Consider the following 18,648-nt stretch of genomic DNA (forward strand, 5'->3'; position numbering starts at 1 on the left):
CTGGGTTGAAAATCTGCACAGCTTCCCCCAGAATATTCAGGGAAACACAGGATTTAGGAGTTTCCTTTTCTTATTTGTGGGGAATTAGTTCCTGCTCCATAATTTGTCCCAATTTGCCATGACAAGACCTATAACCCTGTAATACCTATCTTTGTGCCTATTAATTTGTCATATTGTCCCTTGTCAAGATAAATGGTGGTGGAAACGGTCTCAGAACACTGAAATCTGTGTTAAATAAATCAAATTTAAGGTTGATTTATTTGGTTTTAAAACTTTTTGGTAATTAATAAATAAGCTTTTTTTTCTGTTTGGGTAGGACAGCTGTGTTGTGGTTGTTCAAAATCACCACTCTCTCGACAAAGTCCATTTTGTCAGGGGGTTGGGTGGAGAGTTGATGCGAGGTTTCACACAATTTGTCAAAAAAACCCTAAACTAGAATGCATATTTTATGATAATGATTTAAAAAAAAAAGATAGAGTTTATTTTAAGGAGGGGTCAAGGAAAAAAAAAATTGTTCTTCATATAAACCTCTGCATATAACACCTCTCGTTTCCTTTTGCTGCACACTATAAAATAACAAAAATAAGATCTGGAACTTGGCTTCTCCCTGGCACCAGAGCTTTATGGGGGACACGGAAGCACGGCAGGGGATGGAAGGGATTTTCCTGACCACTGGTACTCGTGGGACTCCCCAGTTTGTCCCTCACTGCCCTCCAGCTTTGCTCAGTAAATGTCACCGCGTTTCCTCATGCTTTTTTTTTTTTTCATTTTTTTTTTTTTCCTGCAAATCATTCCAGTTTGGCTTCTTAATTAAAACACAAAAACCCTCCCGTGCTACCGTCACCTGCCGTTGGCAATAATGACAGAAGTCCCAATGTAATGGGGTAGTGCAGATTCCTTGTGGGTTTCTGGAGAAGAGGCCGAGGAGGGGCTTTGGTTTTTGTAAATGAACGCGTTGACCTCCTCGGAATTGTAGGAATAATTTTCTCCCGCGTGTCCCGTGGCCGTGCAGGGCGAGGTTTGGAAAGCTCCGTGCTTGGCCAGCACGTGGTGGTAATTGAGGAGCACGAAGGGGACTTGGCCAGAAGACCTGACATCCATCAGCCGCTCTCCTTCGGCCCCGTGGTCGAGCTTCACGCTCATCCTCTCGCCCTCCAGCTCCTCCAGGCTGCCTGGGTGATGGCTGATGTGCCCAAATTTGGGGTCTTTGACACAAATCCTCCTGCTCTGCTCGTAGACCGAGGGCACGGGCAGCAGGTGGCTCAGCTGTCCCACGGCTTTGGCCTGGCAGCACTCGGATTTGGCCAGCAGGGAGTTGGAGAAAGAACCCTCGTTGACGCTCATTTTTTCTTGCAGGTCTCTGTGGAAAGCCAGCTTGTTTTCCTCTTTGATGAGGTGGGAGTGGGGCTGGATCCTGGGCTCAGGTTTGTTGTGTTTCATGATGCCAGAGTCGTAGAGTTCCTCCTTGTACCTGCCCGGCACGGGCGCCGTGCAGCTCGGGAAAGCCTCGGGCAGAGCGTCCTGGTTGTACCTCCTGTTGGACAGCGGGACTGCCAGGGAAAAGAAATCGTGTTAATTACTGCCAACGAGGCCTTTGGAGTAATTACAGCTCACTGGTGTTACTGTCATCGCTAAATCAGGGGAATGAAACCAAAGAAACGTTAGGGATCGCAACCCAAAATGAAAAATCTTCCCCTTAAGTAAGGTCTTTACAGAGATTTATCAAAGAATTTACTAAAAGCTGGGTAACGTTGGTAGCTATCAATGATTCCATGATTAAAATCGTGCAATTATTTTAATCATATAGTAATAACCAGAAGTAAACTGAATTTATTCTTCCTGTCATCGTGGGAATGCATTGAACATTTGTTCTTGCATGGAGAACATCCAGCTCAGAGGTTGGACTCAAGGGTCCCAAAGGTCTTTTCATTCTACAGAATTCTGTTGATTCTGTAATTCATGGCATTTATTTGGGGTAGATTTAATATCTAGATGAGATATGAGAAGGTGACATGCCATTATCTAATCAGTGAAATCTCTCTGTGATACCCAGAGTGGGTCGTGTTAAAGGAATTGCTTTTTCTCCTTGAAAAGCTGACATCAGATATGAAAAACACCTCTTGAAAAGCAACATAAACCCCTCTTCAGCAATGCTGGATCTCTGCTTTTTAGGTATTCCCATGTAATAAAGGTAGATAATGATAAAAATACAGGTACCAACATAGAATGGGTGAGAAAAAAATGGGTATTTTTAGAGAATCAGAAGCCAGAAACTTGATTTTTCAAGATTATGAGGCTAGGATGTCTATTCAGGGTTTTCCTCTGAAATGTATCAGGCAGTCTCACTTTTCTCCTAAGTTTTTGCATGGCAACTGAACTCTTGAAGCAATTTGATTTATTTTTACCATTTTCTGCTTGGCTTATGAAGCTTTTCCTTTCTGTACGTTCCTATCTACAAGTGGTGAGAGAAAAGGCCCCTGTTTTTTCTCCTGTACTATATGAGTAATAATTTTTTTGCACTCTCCTATGAGCAGTTTGTGAGTTAAACAGCTCCTCCAAGGCACGTTTGAAAGTTTTATGTTGAAGGAAAAATTACACACTGAGCAAATTTCTCAAGTTAAACGCAAACTCTTGTTTTGTGTGAGGTTCACTGGAAGCCCTGGACACTAAAGTGCCTTTTTTAAAATGGATTTTCTGTTTTTCTAACAATTTTATTCAACATCTTAACAGTTTTGGAGTTCCCCTCTATTGGTTGCTGATGTAACTGTGCCCATTAATAATTAAATATTCCCTGTGCTGTAATAGACTGGCAAAGCCTTCATGGATAACAGAGGAAGCAGAAATAGCTCAATTGTACATTCTTTTTATGTATGTATGCAGAGCTCCATTAATTTCAGAGGGAGTTGCACTACGTAATTAACACCAGAATTTAAACAGGAATCTGGTTCCAATTTCTTCTTCACCCTTCCAGAAACAATAACCTTTCAAGTTACCCTTTCCCATTTCTATGTATATATTTTGTCACAAGAGGTAGAAGCTGAAGGAAGCTGAGTTCTCACCACCTGGTGAAAAATGGCCCTTTCAGATCACAAATCCAACGAGGGTGCAGCCACGTGCTCAGGGATTTTACTGGTGGAGTTCAGTGCTCTGGTTTTAACCCCACATTTGGTGTTTTTATTGTGAAATAAATAACGATGCTGAGAGCTACTGACATATAAATAATCTGGTTTAATGATCAGGTGTTCCTCGTTTAAGGTGTCCACAAGAGGGATGGATTTGTCCTCCCGCAGTTTGGAATATTTTCACTTTATGGCTCTTTAATCTCTGCACAAAGTATTGTCCTTTTCCATTTTTAGAGCCCAAGGGAACTTGGAAGAAGCTGAAGCATCACAGCCACTAGCTGGCCTCTGCCTTGTCACCCTTGATTTTGTGAACTCCAGCCCTGCTGGGCTGAGGATGAACCGTCAGGTTGTAAATCATAGAATCACAGAAGGTTTGGGGTGGAAAGGACCTCAAATCCCACCCAGTGCCACCCCTGCCATGGCAGGGACACCTCCCACTGTCCCAGGCTGCTCCCAGCCCCAGTGTCCAACCTGGCCTTGGGCACTGCCAGGGATCCGGGGGCAGCCACAGCTTCACCTGTGCCAGGACCTCCCCACCCTCTGAATAAAATATTTCTTCCCAATCTCTAATCTGACCCTTCCCTGTGGCAGTTCAAAACCATTTTCCCTTGTCCTATCACTTTCTGCTGCTATAAAAAGTCCCTCTCCCTCCTTTTTATTGAACAAGGCAAAGATAGAACAGGTCTTAATACAGCACCTGCCCATGAAAATATATTTTTTAGATTATGTCACTCTCTGCTTGTCCTGGTCTGAACCCTGATTTCAAATCACCCAAGGGCTGATTGTTCTCCATTATTCTCCCTCCAGTAACAAAGGTGAGACAAAATGATCTCCCAGACCTCTTTCTCTCCAGGGGAATTCCCTTTGCAAAATGTCATTTCTTTGTTCCAGTAGGCACTGGCTAAACCTGGGGAGATTTTTCACAGATTTTCTCAGTCTTTTTCCTGAGTTTTGGTGTGACTGGTGGCACAAAGCTTCTCACAGGTAGTTCAGAAGGGCCAACAGCACCACTGAGTGACCAGCAGGTCCTGTGGTCCCCACAGCAGTAATTTCAAGGGTAAAAAGGGAACCTCTGACTAAGAATACAGTTGCCTTCTCTGAAATGATTTTTTTTTTTTTGGATGACTGAGCCAGCTGGGAAAAAGTGGAAGAAGCTTCAAAACCAGATCCTGAAGCAGAAACATCTGATTTGCAGGCAGTTGTATCTGCTACGTGCTTCTTCAGAGCTTTGATGGCTTGGCACCATCATCCTCCAATCTCTGATCTCTCCAAAAGGAGCTATTTTCCATGGAGAAAAATGTCTTTGGCCCACGGCGTTTTTGGCAGATGCTGCCGTGGATGTGATGTGGAATAGCCCTCGCATCCAAGCCGGCTGCCAGATGTCAGATTTGGCTTTGCCTTTGGATCGAAGATGATGATGCTAAGCAGATCCTCCCTGCTTTGAAGCTCCCGGGCTGTCAGCTCTCCAGTGAGCCACTGGAAAAAAGCAGCACTCGACAACCCAAAGGGAGATCAGATGCAAGGAAAAGTCTCTTCCAAAGGTTCGGAATTCAGCAGAAGTGCAGCACTGCTGACTCTGCTTGAGAAGGAAACAAAGATTGGATGGAAATCCTGTCTGTAAGGGAACCTCTGTTTTCCTTTCCCCTTTTGCCACCATCTCTGACCAGGCCTGGGTTTGACCGTATTTTTTTTTCCTCCTAAATAATACAACTCAAAATGCTTTTATGGAGAATTAGTTGTAGCAAGCCAACTTTTGTCAAATCCCCAATAATTATCCGTAATAAATATCCACAATAAATATCTATTAAAATGCATCAAAATGCTCAAAAGAGAAGCCAACTCAAGCAGCAAAACCTTCAGTAGAAGCAGAAGCAGAAATGAGAACCGCTGGTACTGCAGCTCCATTTTCCTCCTGACGAGGAAACGGTGACGTGGGATGAAATTGAAAAACAGCAGCAGTTTCTTGCAAGTTTTTTATTGGGATTTGGGTTTTTTTACCCTGTTCCTGCAGATTCACTGGGGATAGGCAGGATTTATTTCAGTTTTTATCCTTGTCCTCAAAAGATGTAGATTTTTGGGGGAGGTTTTGGTGGGTTTTGTGGTTTTTTTTGTTTTGTTTGGGATTTTTTTTTTGTTTTGGTTTTGGTTTTTTGTGTATTTGGTTGGTTTTGTTTGGTTTGTTTCTTCTTTTTTCTTTTTTTTTTTTTTTCCCCACAGCGTCTTTAGAAAGGACAAAACCATTTCCTATTTTTGGTCTAAAACTCCTCCTTATCCCCCACAGTCCACAGGAGTAACCGAAGGAAGCAGCAAATTAGAGGAGCACAAGCTGAGGAAAAGGACTTGACCTGCTCTAGGCTGTGAGAAGAGCTTCACTCTTGCTCATTTTCAACCTAACCACAGAAAAGTGAAATAAAATGCTGCTGTCAGTGAGGTGAGGTCCATCATGGGTGAGGTCAAACCATCCTGTGAAGGACAAAACCTCAGGCAGAAATGATTTGTTTCTCAGTGGGAAAGACATTTGATGTCTGATTCCATCTTCTGTCCGATGCAGCAAGCTCAACATTGAAAATCTTTATATTTTAATATATTTATATTTTAATATTCCCTTTGGATCTTGGATATCTACACCCAGAAGTGAATAAATACTTGATTCTTATGCCCAAGAGCCTACCTGGAGGCTACCTAAATTTATTTTATTTAAAATTTCCACTACTGCTTCCTCCATTCCAAGGGTTTCCATCTGACTGCACAGCAGTACCTCAGTCCTCATCAGTGATTTTTAATTAATAAAAATGATGTATGCAGAGAGATGTGGGTGGGATCCAAGGATTGGCTCTGGATTGGAAAGCAATAAACAGGAGTTCTGCTTAAAGGAGTTTAATGAAGGATTTCCTGGGAACTCCGTAGCAGCTGATCTGAATCCTGCACTTGTTGATGTTCTCTGACCCTTTCGGATGCACCTTAAATCACAAAAGAACTCCTGGATTTAATAAGACTGAATAAACTTGGGTGTGGTGGGGGTTTCTATTTTTTGCATATTTATGTGGCAGGTTTTTGTACAATTCTCACAGCTACTGAAATTAAAGCAGGGAAGAGGGGGGAAATCCAGACCAGCCAAGGCTGTTCTTGCTAAAATCAGCAGCAACCTGAAATCTCAGCAGAACTTCTGAGGCTCATTCGTGAAAGCAGTTTAATTGACTTGAAGGGGAAACTGGGTCAATAGTTCAATTAATGCTATTAATTGAGTTAAAGATACTTGACACCATCCCAAACCAGCCTGAATTGCTAGAGTCTGGTTAATCAAAATATTTTTGTTGCTTTAGCTGATTAGCATTGTTCCTTGCCCATCACAACTTGATTCGGTTTCATTTTTAAGTTGGGCCAATTGTGAGCTCAGGAGTGTTTAAAATGAGAGCTAAATCCCTGCCAAAACCTCCACAAGAAACCCTGTTCTTGTTGAACACAGGGAAGATATATGAGTTGGACAAGATGATCCCCAGAAGTCCCTTCCAACCCTAATTATTTCGTGACTCTGTGATTAGAGGGTATTTTGAGTATCTTTACATTTGATTGTGTTGTAATTTTTCAAGGTTATTTCTTATAGATTTCCACCTCAGAGGATTCAATGCCTTTCTTCAATGAATTTCTGTCCCTGACCATCTGCACAGTGAAATAATGCAGGTGATGGGAGACATTTTCAAAATTCAGAATTATTATCAAGTAAAGCAGAATTATTGCTCTGTAAGGTAAAGACATTCATGCTGAGAAAGGACAACCTTCAATTTCTATGGGAATAGATGGTGTTCATTTTAATTTCTGTGTTAAAATTATCAAAAATTATTGTGGAGGGGAAGTTTCAATATGCCTTCAGCCATGACTTACTTGAGAAATTCCATTTAAATAACCCTGAGGGTGCAAAACCTGGGTGTAAAATGTGCCAGTACTGAAGGAGGAGCTCTCACTGTGCTGCTCTAAAAGTGTTTCTGGTGAGTGCATTTTTTCAGCTGAAGCTTTGATAATATTCCCAATCCAGTACTGATGGAAATGGGAAGAAAGAACATGGGAATACCATAAATATAATGATTGTTACACTTCACTGCCTCTGATTTTCTGTGTTTCCTAAACTGGTGCCTTAGGTTTTTATGTTTTTCCCATCCTGTACTGCGTTAGTGTGTAACTCCAAACTCCATATGATGGAGTGTGAGTTGCTGTCTTCACATTTTGGTCACACAAAACAATCCCTCCGGGCCTGAGCTCCAAGGACACCCTACAGCCTGAGGCCCCAAAAAGGATAAACAAAAGTGAGTTAGGGGAAGCAAACTGGGGGTGAATGACTTCGTTAGCTGGAGCTGTAATTGGAGGATGAACCCCTGATACGTAAATGGAACAAACTTTTAATTGAGTGAAAAGCTCGTGACCATCATCCATCCTGGGTGTAGCCTCTGGGAGGCTTCTGAGTGCCCAAGGTGGATCTGCTGAAGGCCTTTACTAATCAATACCCACTTTATTCTCTTAATCTTGTCTGGACTCTGTTCTCCAAGGCATCAAAACCAAATTTCAAACCGCGAATGCGAATCCTTCCCAGCCACCGCGCGGCCGAGCGTTTTCTATTGGCTCAGAGCAACACCCACCTTCATAACCCTGGCCAAGGTTGTGCCTGATGATGTTCACTGGCTGCTCAGGAAGGTTTTTGGAGGGTGACTGGCTGCTGGGGACCAGCGAGTTAGCGTAGTGCCACTGGCACTCGCCGTTGGTCTGCAGCGCGCCCAAGAAGAACCGCGCCACCTCGCAGGGCGCCCCTTGGGCCTGCCCGAATTTTGCAGGCAGCATTTGCTTCTTGCCACTGAAGACGTGGGAATCCACAGGGAAGTGTCCATAGTGGTAGGAGAAGGGCAGGCTGTAGGGAGGGGCGTACAAGAGTTCGCTGCTCTCTGAATGGAAGTTCTGTTCCTGCAGGGCGGCGGCGCTGGCGGCGGGGCTGGAGCGCCAGCTCCCCACCTGGCTGCATTCCAGTTTGTCTGCTTGGAACGAGCTGAATTGCTGGGGGAAAGAGGGGGAAAACAGCAGGGGAAGAGAGTTAAAGGAGGAGCTTTTATAGGAAGCTGTGGGCTTTTTGCTCCCACATTTCATGTTCCGCGGGGATTCTTTCTTATTCCAACTGAGGCAGAGAGATGGGACTTAGAGTTGCTTTAAAAGTGCAGTTTATTTTCTTATCTTCTACAGAAGGCGTGAGTTCCTTTTACAGGTATTGAGAGCGTGACCAGAAGTCACAAGATTTATGGCTACAAGATCTTTTAAGGCCTTATTAATTAATAAAACTCTGCCAACAGAGATATTTAAGTTTCTAATCCAATACTAAGAAATTTTGTCTAATTACAGTGTGACCTTTCTCAGCCAAACCTGTTCTGACACACAGACCTGTTCTTAAGGCTAGTTTGTCACCTTTATATCTACTTTATTCTTTCTATATCTTAAACTTTATAGCTAAACTTTTTTCTACTTAGCTTGTCTCTATTTTAGATTTTAAACCTACATTCTTGCTTCTAGCACCTAAGCTCAGAAGCTTTTCCCAAGGCCTCAGTTCAAATCCCGTGTTCTTTTCCAGGCTTTGATTTACAGGCCCAATGTTCAGGGAATTTCTTGCATTGTGAACTCCAGCAGGAAAGCACAGAACATGTCAGACACGCACCCAGCAGTGTGTTTAAAGTTCCTCTCTTCACAACTTTGCCTTCACACGGGAACAAAAACCCTGCTTTGATGTGATAATTTTGGCAGGTCAGTTTTACAGAATCGCAGGATTAAGGCTGGCAAAGCCCTCCCAGCCCACGGAGTCCCAGCTGTGCCCCACGGCCACCTTGTCCCCAGCCCAGAGCACTGAGTGCCACGTCCAGGTGACACCTGCAGGGATGGGCACTGCAAACCTCCCTGGGCAGCTCTTGCCAAGGCCTGAGCACCCTTTCCATGGGGAAATTCCTTCTGACATCAAGAACTCCACACACCAACAGAAAATGACACACATTCTACACCAGCAGAAATTTTCGCAGCGCAATTCCATAATCTTTTGCCAAGAAAGGACATTGTGGTTAAAATTCTTCGCACACTCCATATCCCAAAGATTTTATATCACTTGCAGAGCTGGTTTTTGCTACCTGTACTTCCTACCCCAAGGGAAAAAGAGTCTAATTTTCTCCTGCTTTATGAGGGATTTCCTGGGGTAGACAATCCTATAGTTTGTTTTTTGGCAAATTCAGTCCTGGATTATCTCCACACTGTCCCAAGCACTCTGTGAGAACAACTGGGAATTAAATATTGCTGGGAAATTTACCTGTGGTGGGTAAGGTGTTGTTCTGAGTTTTGCCTTCATTTTATTACTTTTGGGTTTTACTATTTTCCTTGTTTCCTGCGAGGTAGGTACTGAGTTTCTGCATGAAAACTGTGACTTGGAAATGGTAACCTGGTCCAGTGACAACTGAAGTTCCTTGTACTCAATATCTCTGCAAAAGAACAGCCCAGTAAATTAAAAACACAGGAAAATCCAAAGTAACTTCTGTAAAAATACGTTAGTGCTCACAAGGCTTGAATTTTCACTCTTCCAAGATTTTCACTGAGTCTGGGGGTGTCAGGAGCAGAGAATCTTATGGGGGGACCTCATTCCCATGCAAGTCAATGAAAAAATTCCACAGGGAATCACATGAACACCTTTGGGTGAAGTGTCCCCTCTCTCTGAACCTGAGCTGTATCACCATCCCTCAACTGTCCCTGGCTCCCTCTGGTTTGGAATCATGGAAAGATTACTGATCTCTGATTATTGATCACAGAGATGAATTAATCTGTCTCCTGCTCAGTCAGGAATTGGTCTCTGCCCTGGTTCTCACAATCAGCCCCGAGGAAAGGAAAAGGAACAATGTTCCTCCCCTGTGAGCAGCGTGTGCTTGTAACTGAACCACGCAAGATGAAAGGGTTGGTTTTGATCAAAACAAAATCACAGAATAATCAACTTTGGAAGAGATCTTCAAGCTCATCCAGTCCCAGCATCACCCAGCACCACCTCAGCATCACCCCAAACCCTGTCCCCAAGGGCCACATCCAGACTGCTCCTGAGCACTCCCACAGACAGTGACTCCAAACCTCCCTGGGCAGCTCATCCCAAGGCCTGACCGCTCTGACAGGGAAATTTTCTTTGCCAATCTCCAACCTGAGCCTCCCCCGGTGCCATTTGAGGCCATCTCCTCTCATTTTTCCCCTGCCCCTCCTGTCAGGGAGTTGTGCAGAGCCACAGGGTCCCCCCTGAGCCTCCTTTTCTCCAGGCTCAGCCCCTTTCCCAGCTCCCTCAGGAAATGTTTTCCAGCCCCTTCACCAACTCCACCACCCTTCCCTGGACAAGATGAAGATTTACACACTAATGATAATGATGAACATAATAACATTTTCTCTCATCTTAAAGAGATGGGGATCATACGAACAGAGAAAGCTGCAACACGCGAGCACGGAACGACACTGGGAGGACACAAGCGAAGAAAACTCGGCGGATTTCATCGTGAATGACTCAATTAGTGATAGCAGGTAATGGTACAAAGTATTTGGACTTACGTAAGGACATAATTGACACTCACTATGCAGTGAGGCCGTGATGAACGGCTGTTGTGCACAATGGTGGCGTAGCTCTGCACCCACACCCAGCCTCCCTGCTTGGACAGCAGCCGGTAGTACTTGGTGGTCACTTGGCCTTTCACCAGCACTGTGAACGCAAGAAAAAGAAAATTTTAAAAAATATTCACATTTTTCTGACTCATGGCCACTTCCTGGAGAGGTTTATCTGCGCTTTTCTGCCTCAGGGAATCACAGAATTAATGAGGTTGGAAAAGACCGTTGAGGTTATTGAGTCCAACCTTCCTCTTTCTCCCAATAAACTTTAAATAACCCCCTGCAAAATTATCTATCCTGCCCCTTTCTATAGATTCATAACACCACATTATTGTTTATGTAAAATTTGAAGGCTCCTAAGTTTTGTCTTCCTTCTTTGGGTCCGAACCTATGGTCAAATCCATCAACAACATTGCTTTAAAATTTCTAACTGCGAAAGAAAATTCAAGGCAGCAAAAGTATTTTGAACTGGACACAATTCTTTTGAAAGAAGGAGAGGAAATCGCCTCAAATTGCACCAGTGGAGGGGCAGATTGGAGATTGGAAAATAGAATTTCCCTGGACTGAGCTGCCCAGGGAGGTTTGGAGTCACTGTCTGTGGGAGTGCTCAGGAGCAGTCTGGATGTGGCCCTTGGGGACAGGGTTTGGGGTGAGGACTCCATGATCCTGAAAGTCTCTTCCAACCCCAAGCATTCTGTGATTTTGAGATTTTTTTTTCCCCCTAGATTATTTGGAAGCACTTCTCTCATAGCTTGACAGATTATCACGTATTTTGCAATGTATTTTATTCTGTGACCTTTTCCTCCCTCTGTAATCATGAAGGTTGATTTAAAAGGGTAAAATTTAAAAATGCTGTGTTGTTTTTTTTTAAACAAAGACAAGGACAGACTGGGGAATCAGATATCTGATAAATTCACCAGCCATGTAATCCTCCCTGAGCTATTTTGGATCCTCTGTGAACAAGGATGTTTTGGCAGGAGGTTGTGCTGTAACAGGAGTTGTGCAGCATCCCTAAATATTTAATCCAGCCACAAATATTCCTGGTTCAGTGCCAAGCCTTTATCTCAGGATTCACTAGAAGATAATGCCCAGCCTTTGAAGCTGGTTCTTCTCTTGTGTGGCCTTGGATCATTCCTCTGGGAAACTCCATCTTCTTCCTCTCCTCTACAGTTATTTATTGTAAATTAGGGAATCATGGACTGAGCTCGCTGCACAAGTTGTGTTCCAAAAAAGTGGGCAATGGCAGAAATTCCTTTATATAAATATGATTAAGAAATGGAATCTAATCCTGCTCCTTGTCAGTTTAAAACCATTCCCCATGTCCTGTCACTTTTTTGCCCATATAAAAAGTCTTTCTCCCTCCTTTTCATCCATTTCCTTGTGCCACTGGAAGACTCAGGGAGGTCTCTCCAAAGTCTGGAGCATATGAGCCACCTCTCTGGGCTGCTTCCTCTCCTATCCATTGCACATCCCAACATATTTAAACTCCTTCAAATCCAGTTTATCTCCCAGAGAAAATCAGCTCCAGGAGAGCTTGGACAGCGCTCCCAGGGATGCCCAGGGTGGGATTGTTGGGGGTTCTGGCAGGGCCCAGGGTAGGCTGGGTGGTCCCTGTGGGTCCATTCCAGCTCAGGATTTTCCATGATTCCATGATCCTGCAGGACATTCAAAAACCCACCCTCCATGTCACCAAGCCACCGCTATCTGGGGTTTCAAATCTCTCTTAAATATCAGCTTTTTGCCTCATTCTTGATGGTGTTCCTTCCACTGCTACATTTCCACATGGAATTCTTTATGGGATGAGGGTGGGCAGATGTACACACAGTTAAAAGAATCATGAGAAGTGTGTGAGTATGTAAACACACTGAGAAAATATAAAGATATTTGTGCTTTTTAAGTGCAATTTATCACTGCAAGTTGAAAGTCTTGGGAGTGGCTACTCCAAGATTCTGTCCTAAAAATATAAATAATTGTATCTATGCCACAGTTTTACTATTTTTTAGTGTTCTATAATTGTGGACGGTGCTATGTAGTTGTGCTGCCCCATCCCTGAAGGTGTCCAAGACCAGGATGGACGAGGCTTGGAGCAACCTGGAATAGGGGAAGATGTCCCTGCCCGTGGGAGGGGGTTGGAATGAGATGATCTTCAAGATCCCTTCCATGCCAAACCATTCTGTGATTTTATGATTTGGTGATTCATTCTAAAATCCAAATGGTCCCATTCCAGGAAATGATCTTTACATTTTAGCACAGGCCACGTAACAGGTAATTTTTGGAACGTGGTCTGGGCTTTTCAGAACTAGGTCTTTGTGCTGGTTTAATGAGCACATTTTCCTTGAGCTCAAAATGCTTTGCTACACTCAGTCTTCCGAAAGAGAAATTAATGCTGTCATGGATCACTAACTATAACAAAGTTCTTCCGTGTGCTTTGGGACTAGTTTTGGCTTTCCTCCTCCCTCACTGATGTTTTTTTAAATCCCTGTTTTAGCTCTGCAGTTAAGACAGTGTTTGAAAAGATGTGAAAACCACTGAGAGCTACAGTGTTCAGCTTTCCTTCCTAATTATATGGATTAACCAGTATTTCTCCAGGGATGGGGGAGGACTCCGTGTCTCCTGCTTTTTTAGCAATCTGGGGAAAGTCTGACCGTGGCTAAGGGACAGTAACTGAGACAGTGAGTGAGGTCAGCTTCCATCTGGCTCTGTGCTCAACTGCCCTGTTTGATACTGAAAAGGAAACCTCAGGAATGGGAGTGAGGCAAATCCAGCCCCCAGACAATCTGTGCAGGCTCAGACTTCTTGGTGGCCTCTGCTGCAGCCCAAGGGGGAGGATTCCGTGGCTTTAGCCCTGGCCCTTGGATGTGCCCTCTGGAACTGGGTGTTCCAGGGTTGTGGCTCCTGGTTTTGCAGGGAAGCTGGAGAAGCTCTGGGCTGTCAGACAGGGCTGTTTTAAAAGGCTCCACCAGGCGTGTGGCTGGGAGTTCCCAGCCTGCCCTGAAGGGTGCCACTCCAAGAAATGGATTTCTTGGTTGCACACTGGCAGCAGATCCTGGTTTAGCTGCCCTGGTGTGTCATGGGTCTGGCCCCTGGGCAAGGCACAGTGCCCAGCAGACTCTGGTTATTGTTTGGGGGGCTTTTTAGGTTTTATTTTGACCTCTTAAAATCTGGTGCTGCTCTGCCAGAAGGTTTGAGTGCTGGCAAAGCAGAGGCAGACCAAACACCAGAGATGGTGGGATGGTGCTTTTCTATAAAATAACCCTACAGATACACGGGGTGACTTCCAGGGAGCAGGAGAAGGGTTTGGTGGGAACAGGAGCTGAGCTGGGCCAAGGCACAGAGACCTCAATCCTGTCCAATTCCTGTGGGAAGAGCAGGGATGTTGCTACACATGGGATGCCCAAAGTCCCCCTCCCAGTGGTACAAACAAAGGGATTTCTCTGAGGGCACAAAGATGTTTTGTCCGTGCTGGAACTCTGTCCTGGATTTTAGAGTGCAGGATCCTGGGGCAGGGCCTCCTTATTTGTGTGGCCACATTTCAGGGCAAACACTGTGTGTATGAAAGGGGCTCTAGAAATAAATAACACCGCTTCCAACGCCACAAATGTTTTCCTGGAGCTGGAAGCCAATCAAATGTTTCAAGCAGGAAACTCTCTTTGCTGCCAGCACACCATAGGCAAATATTCACATCTACATTTCCCTCCTAGCTTGATGGTCTTGTTCTATCCCACCTAACTTGTTCCCCTCACTGTTTCCTTTTTTTATTCTCTGTGCTGCCTCACTCTGAGTTCAGCTGCTTCAGGTCTTCAGTTTGGGATTTTTTTCCCTCTTAAAAAAAGCAAATGGTTATCCTAGTTTGGGGTTGCTTATATATATTTTCTTCCCCTTAATACCCTTATTAGGTGTAAGATGTTTCTCTTTGGATTTCTGCATCAGGTGACACTTCATCATCAGATTGCTTTATAGAATGGTACAACAAACCTGCCAACCTTTCACTGTTCATGTTCCTGAGACATTTGCTGATGGATGCTGGGGGAGCTCTCACAGTGCTCCCCAGAGGGACTTTGTGCACTTTACATCTGGTTTAATAATTCCCATTACTTGGTATTCCAACCATGACCCTGCACTGTTCCCACTGCTGCCCAAGCATTACTCATTATTTTGTGCTTCTTGGGATTTATCTGCTCTCATAAATTCCTATGCATGGCTCGCATTTTTCTTCTGTTTTTAAAGTTTAGAGTAATTTATCTTTAATCTACAGAACTGCTCTTAGTATTTTGGCTGAGGGTTTTGGTTTTGTTGTTTTGTTTTTTTTTTTTCTCATGGAAGGATGTGGTGGTAATTCAGTGAACATGATTTGTCTCTTCATTTAAAACTCCAGTTGTACATGGATCAAACTGGCAGCCACAGAATTATCCATCCTGCTACTCTGAAGTGGAAAACTCTTTTCCAGAGGTGATTGTGGCTGTGGTGGCATCATCTCCGTGCTGGTTGGTGAAGGTATTTCAAACAGGCTGGTGGAAATACAGAGTTCATTTTGAACAGTCACATCCACATGCAGATGTCACCACTACAGAGAAGGTGTCCCTGACAGGATATTCCATGTGCCCTGATCATTCCTTTTTCCAGTTCTCAGCGGCCCAGAGTGTTTAATAATGTTTTGGTAAATCTGAACTCGCTGTACAGATCAGCTTTTACTTTCCCAGCTGTAGCACACCCTGACACCAGTGGAATTCAGCAGTTGGAATTTCAGCTTGGACTCGCCAAACACAGCTACAACCTCCTTGATATTCCAGATCCTCATGAGTAGCGCACACTAAGAGAAGAAGGAAGCCTAAAAGAAGGATTTGACTCTGGCTGCTTCCAGCCTACAGGAGCAATCTGGAAAAAAAATTCCCTGACATTGGTTTTTGGATGTCATCTTTGCCTCGTATGGGTTGCAGCAAACGGAGCCAAATCCAGAGTTCAGCCATCCCCTCAATTTGCTTTTCAAATTAATGTGCTACTGAATGAACTCCTTCCCAGATCCAGATGTTTGAAGATATGATTAGTGACTCTGTTGGAAGATGGGAAATTATTAAATGTGTCATTTTTTTCCTGACAATCCATTCTCCGAACCTCATCCACATGCTACTAATGAATGTCCCTCCAAGGAGTTTTTGGGATTGCATTCCCTTCAAACACAGGATGATTATTACTAACATATTTCAGAGGAATGCAGAGCTGCTGCATAGTTTTTGTTTTAACAGCAGAGCCTAGTGAAGTTCAGATTTTCCCCTCTCATTTACTTGCTCTTTTGGGTTTTTTTCCTTCAAGAGATCACCATCCAGAATCAATTCCAAATATGCAAAATAGCCTGGATGCCCTCAGTACAAAGATAAAGCTGGCCAGATAAGTTGGTTTGGATATTGCTTTTTTTTCTTTTTGGAAGCCCAGAATATCGAGTATCCAGCTTATTTACAAAATTAATGGTTTCCTTCAGTGATAGCCAAGGACTTCTGAAAATTCGTATCCAGTCAAGATTTGGAAAGGATTTTTTTCTGCTTTACAGCGTGGTGATTGTTGTCTGCAAAACTTCTCACTGAATTCAACATATTCCATGCAATCCCAGAATGGTTCTGGTGGGAAGGGACCTCAAATCCCACCCAGTGCCCCCCCTGCCATGGCAGAGACAGCTCCCACTGTCCCAGGTTGTTCCAAACCCCAGTGTCCAACCTGGAACTGAACATTCCAGGGATCCAGGGGCAGCCACAGCAAATCTGGGAATTCCATCCCAGCCTCTGCCAGGGAACAATTCCTAATTCCCAGTATCCCATCCAATGCTGCTCTGAAGCCATTCCCTGTGTCCTGTCCCTCCATCCCTTGGCAATTGTCTCTCTCCATGTTTCCTGCAGCTCCTCCAGGCCCTGCAAGGCCACCCTGAGCTCAGCCCAAAGCTTCTCCTGTGCAGGTGAACAATGCCAGCTCTGCCAGCCTTTCCTCCCAGCACAGCTGCTCCATCCCTCTGCTCATCCTGCTGCCTCCTCTGGGCTCTCTCCAGCAGCTCCAGCTCCCTCCTGTGCCTCCAGCCCAGGTACTTACACAGGTGGTGAGCGTATCGCAGGTGGAAAATGTCACAGCCGTGGACGTGGTGGTAGAGGGTTTTTTCTATAAGGTCCTGGGGTTCATATCCAGTTAATTCTGTCACCCTGGAAAAGGAAAAATCTGCAATAAACAAAATCTCTAGGACTATTCGGTTTCATTTACCCAACGTTTGATTGTGCCAACAAATCAGTGCCTGAAAGCTGTGGGATGAAATGTTAGTTTTGGAAACAGAACCCTCGCCTTTACAAGAAAAGAAACCCTTTCAGCCCAGCCAAAGCAAGGTGCAGCTTTTCCCTGGTACACCCAGGCAGGAAAAAGAGCTCTTTTACTGATTTCCACCTTGGGCTTTTGCCACTGCCATGCAGGATCCTTTGCACAAAGTTCCACTCGAGGAGCTGCTCATGAAACAATAAAACCTCTCTTGTGGGCTGCTGACACATTTTCATTTGCTTTTGCAAAGCTCCGAGTGTGGAAGGTGTGTTGGGCCACATGTGATCATGGCCTGTGAAGAAATCCAGGCTGGTGCCTAACAGGAGAAAAAAGCAGGAGCTTATTCCAGCTGAGAATGTGGAAAGACAAGGAGGTGTGAAGACCACAGGGTGAGGAAAAGAAAGCTGGGGCAAGACTTAAAAAAATCCCAACAACTCAGAAGTAGAAGAATTGAATGATTCAAAACAGCAGCATCTCTGCAGATGTTAAAGAGTCAGATTCAGAGGTCAGGCTTATATTGGGTGAGACCTGAAGAGTCAAACTTCATGTTTCAAATGGACTTTTTAAAAATTTAGTTAAGAAAGAAAAAAACTCCTTGAAGTACAATGTGCCACTCAGCCAAAGTGTGGCTTGTTTACCTGGGGTTTTGTGATATCCTGGGCTTTCTTTGCCTGAAAAAGGTGGAACAGTAAGGAATGCCCACATTAACAAGTGACACAGTCCCTTAGCAGGTGAGTGACAGTAAAATTGTCCCTGCTGAGGATCTACTGCAGCAGCAGATACATCTGCACATTTTAATTCCGGGAGTTTTACCTGGGACTAGCTCTAGCCTAGGCCTGTGAACTGAAATATTTATTAAAATTGGAGTGTCCTAGGGGTGCTCTTGGAGGTTGTCCTCCAGTTTACATCGAAGGAATCCAGTTTAAATGCCCCCAGCCTCTTCATGCCATGAACTGAGTGGGCAGGGCCAGGACATGGATTTCAGAAGGATGTTCCTGGTCTGAACTTTAGCACTGGTGAGGATGCACAGCACCAGACATAACACAGGGGTGTCCACAGAAATGAACAGGGGGTGCCAAGCAATACTTGTCATTGTGGGATTGCAGATAATGCACATTTTGATTAGCTTGTTTTTAATGTTGTGGCTATTGTGCATCTTCTGTACTCAAACCCTGACTCTAACCAGCCCGCTGGACCCCACAGAGACTGAGGCCGTTCTGCTTGAGAGGGTGGAGGGCTTGGATTCTTCTGAAGGACAGCAACATCAAAATGCCTTTGAAGAGATGCTTGTGTTTCTCCTCTGCAGCGTGTGCTCATCTCAAACCCTCACTGAAGCCAATCAGGATCACAAAACACTGGTGGAAGATCCTGCTTAGGTTTCAATTCTTCTTCTGACTTCAGTGCACTTAAAACCAGGCTGGCAGCTCCATCCTGCCCCTTCGGTGGGTACAGACTCATCCAAAGCCAGCCAAAGTACCCCAAACCTGAGCCAGGGCTTCATTTTCCCAAAAGTGCAGTCTCACTTTGAAGCTGGTGACAAAAAAAAGCATTATCGACAGTTCAGAGGACACCCAAATTTTGGAAAAGCTTGACT

General features: G+C 44.4%; 1 protein-coding gene across 1 annotated transcript in view; it reads right to left on the minus strand.

Annotated features, from left to right (window-relative positions):
• Positions 1–637: 637 nt before the first annotated feature.
• Positions 638–18,648, minus strand: part of SIM2 (SIM bHLH transcription factor 2) — a 55,181-nt gene continuing 37,170 nt past the window's right edge. The window contains exons 7-11 of the mRNA XM_062515235.1: positions 16,842–16,948; positions 10,713–10,860; positions 9,448–9,616; positions 7,754–8,162; positions 638–1,550 (exon numbers count right to left, since the gene is read on the minus strand). Of these exons, the coding sequence (XP_062371219.1) occupies positions 841–1,550; positions 7,754–8,162; positions 9,448–9,616; positions 10,713–10,860; positions 16,842–16,948 (1,543 nt within the window). The 3' untranslated portion in view covers positions 638–840. The remainder of the gene's footprint in view (positions 1,551–7,753; positions 8,163–9,447; positions 9,617–10,712; positions 10,861–16,841; positions 16,949–18,648) is intronic.

Source organism: Cinclus cinclus, chromosome 2 (genome assembly GCF_963662255.1).
Source record: "Cinclus cinclus chromosome 2, bCinCin1.1, whole genome shotgun sequence".
Taxonomy (NCBI): domain Eukaryota; kingdom Metazoa; phylum Chordata; class Aves; order Passeriformes; family Cinclidae; genus Cinclus; species Cinclus cinclus.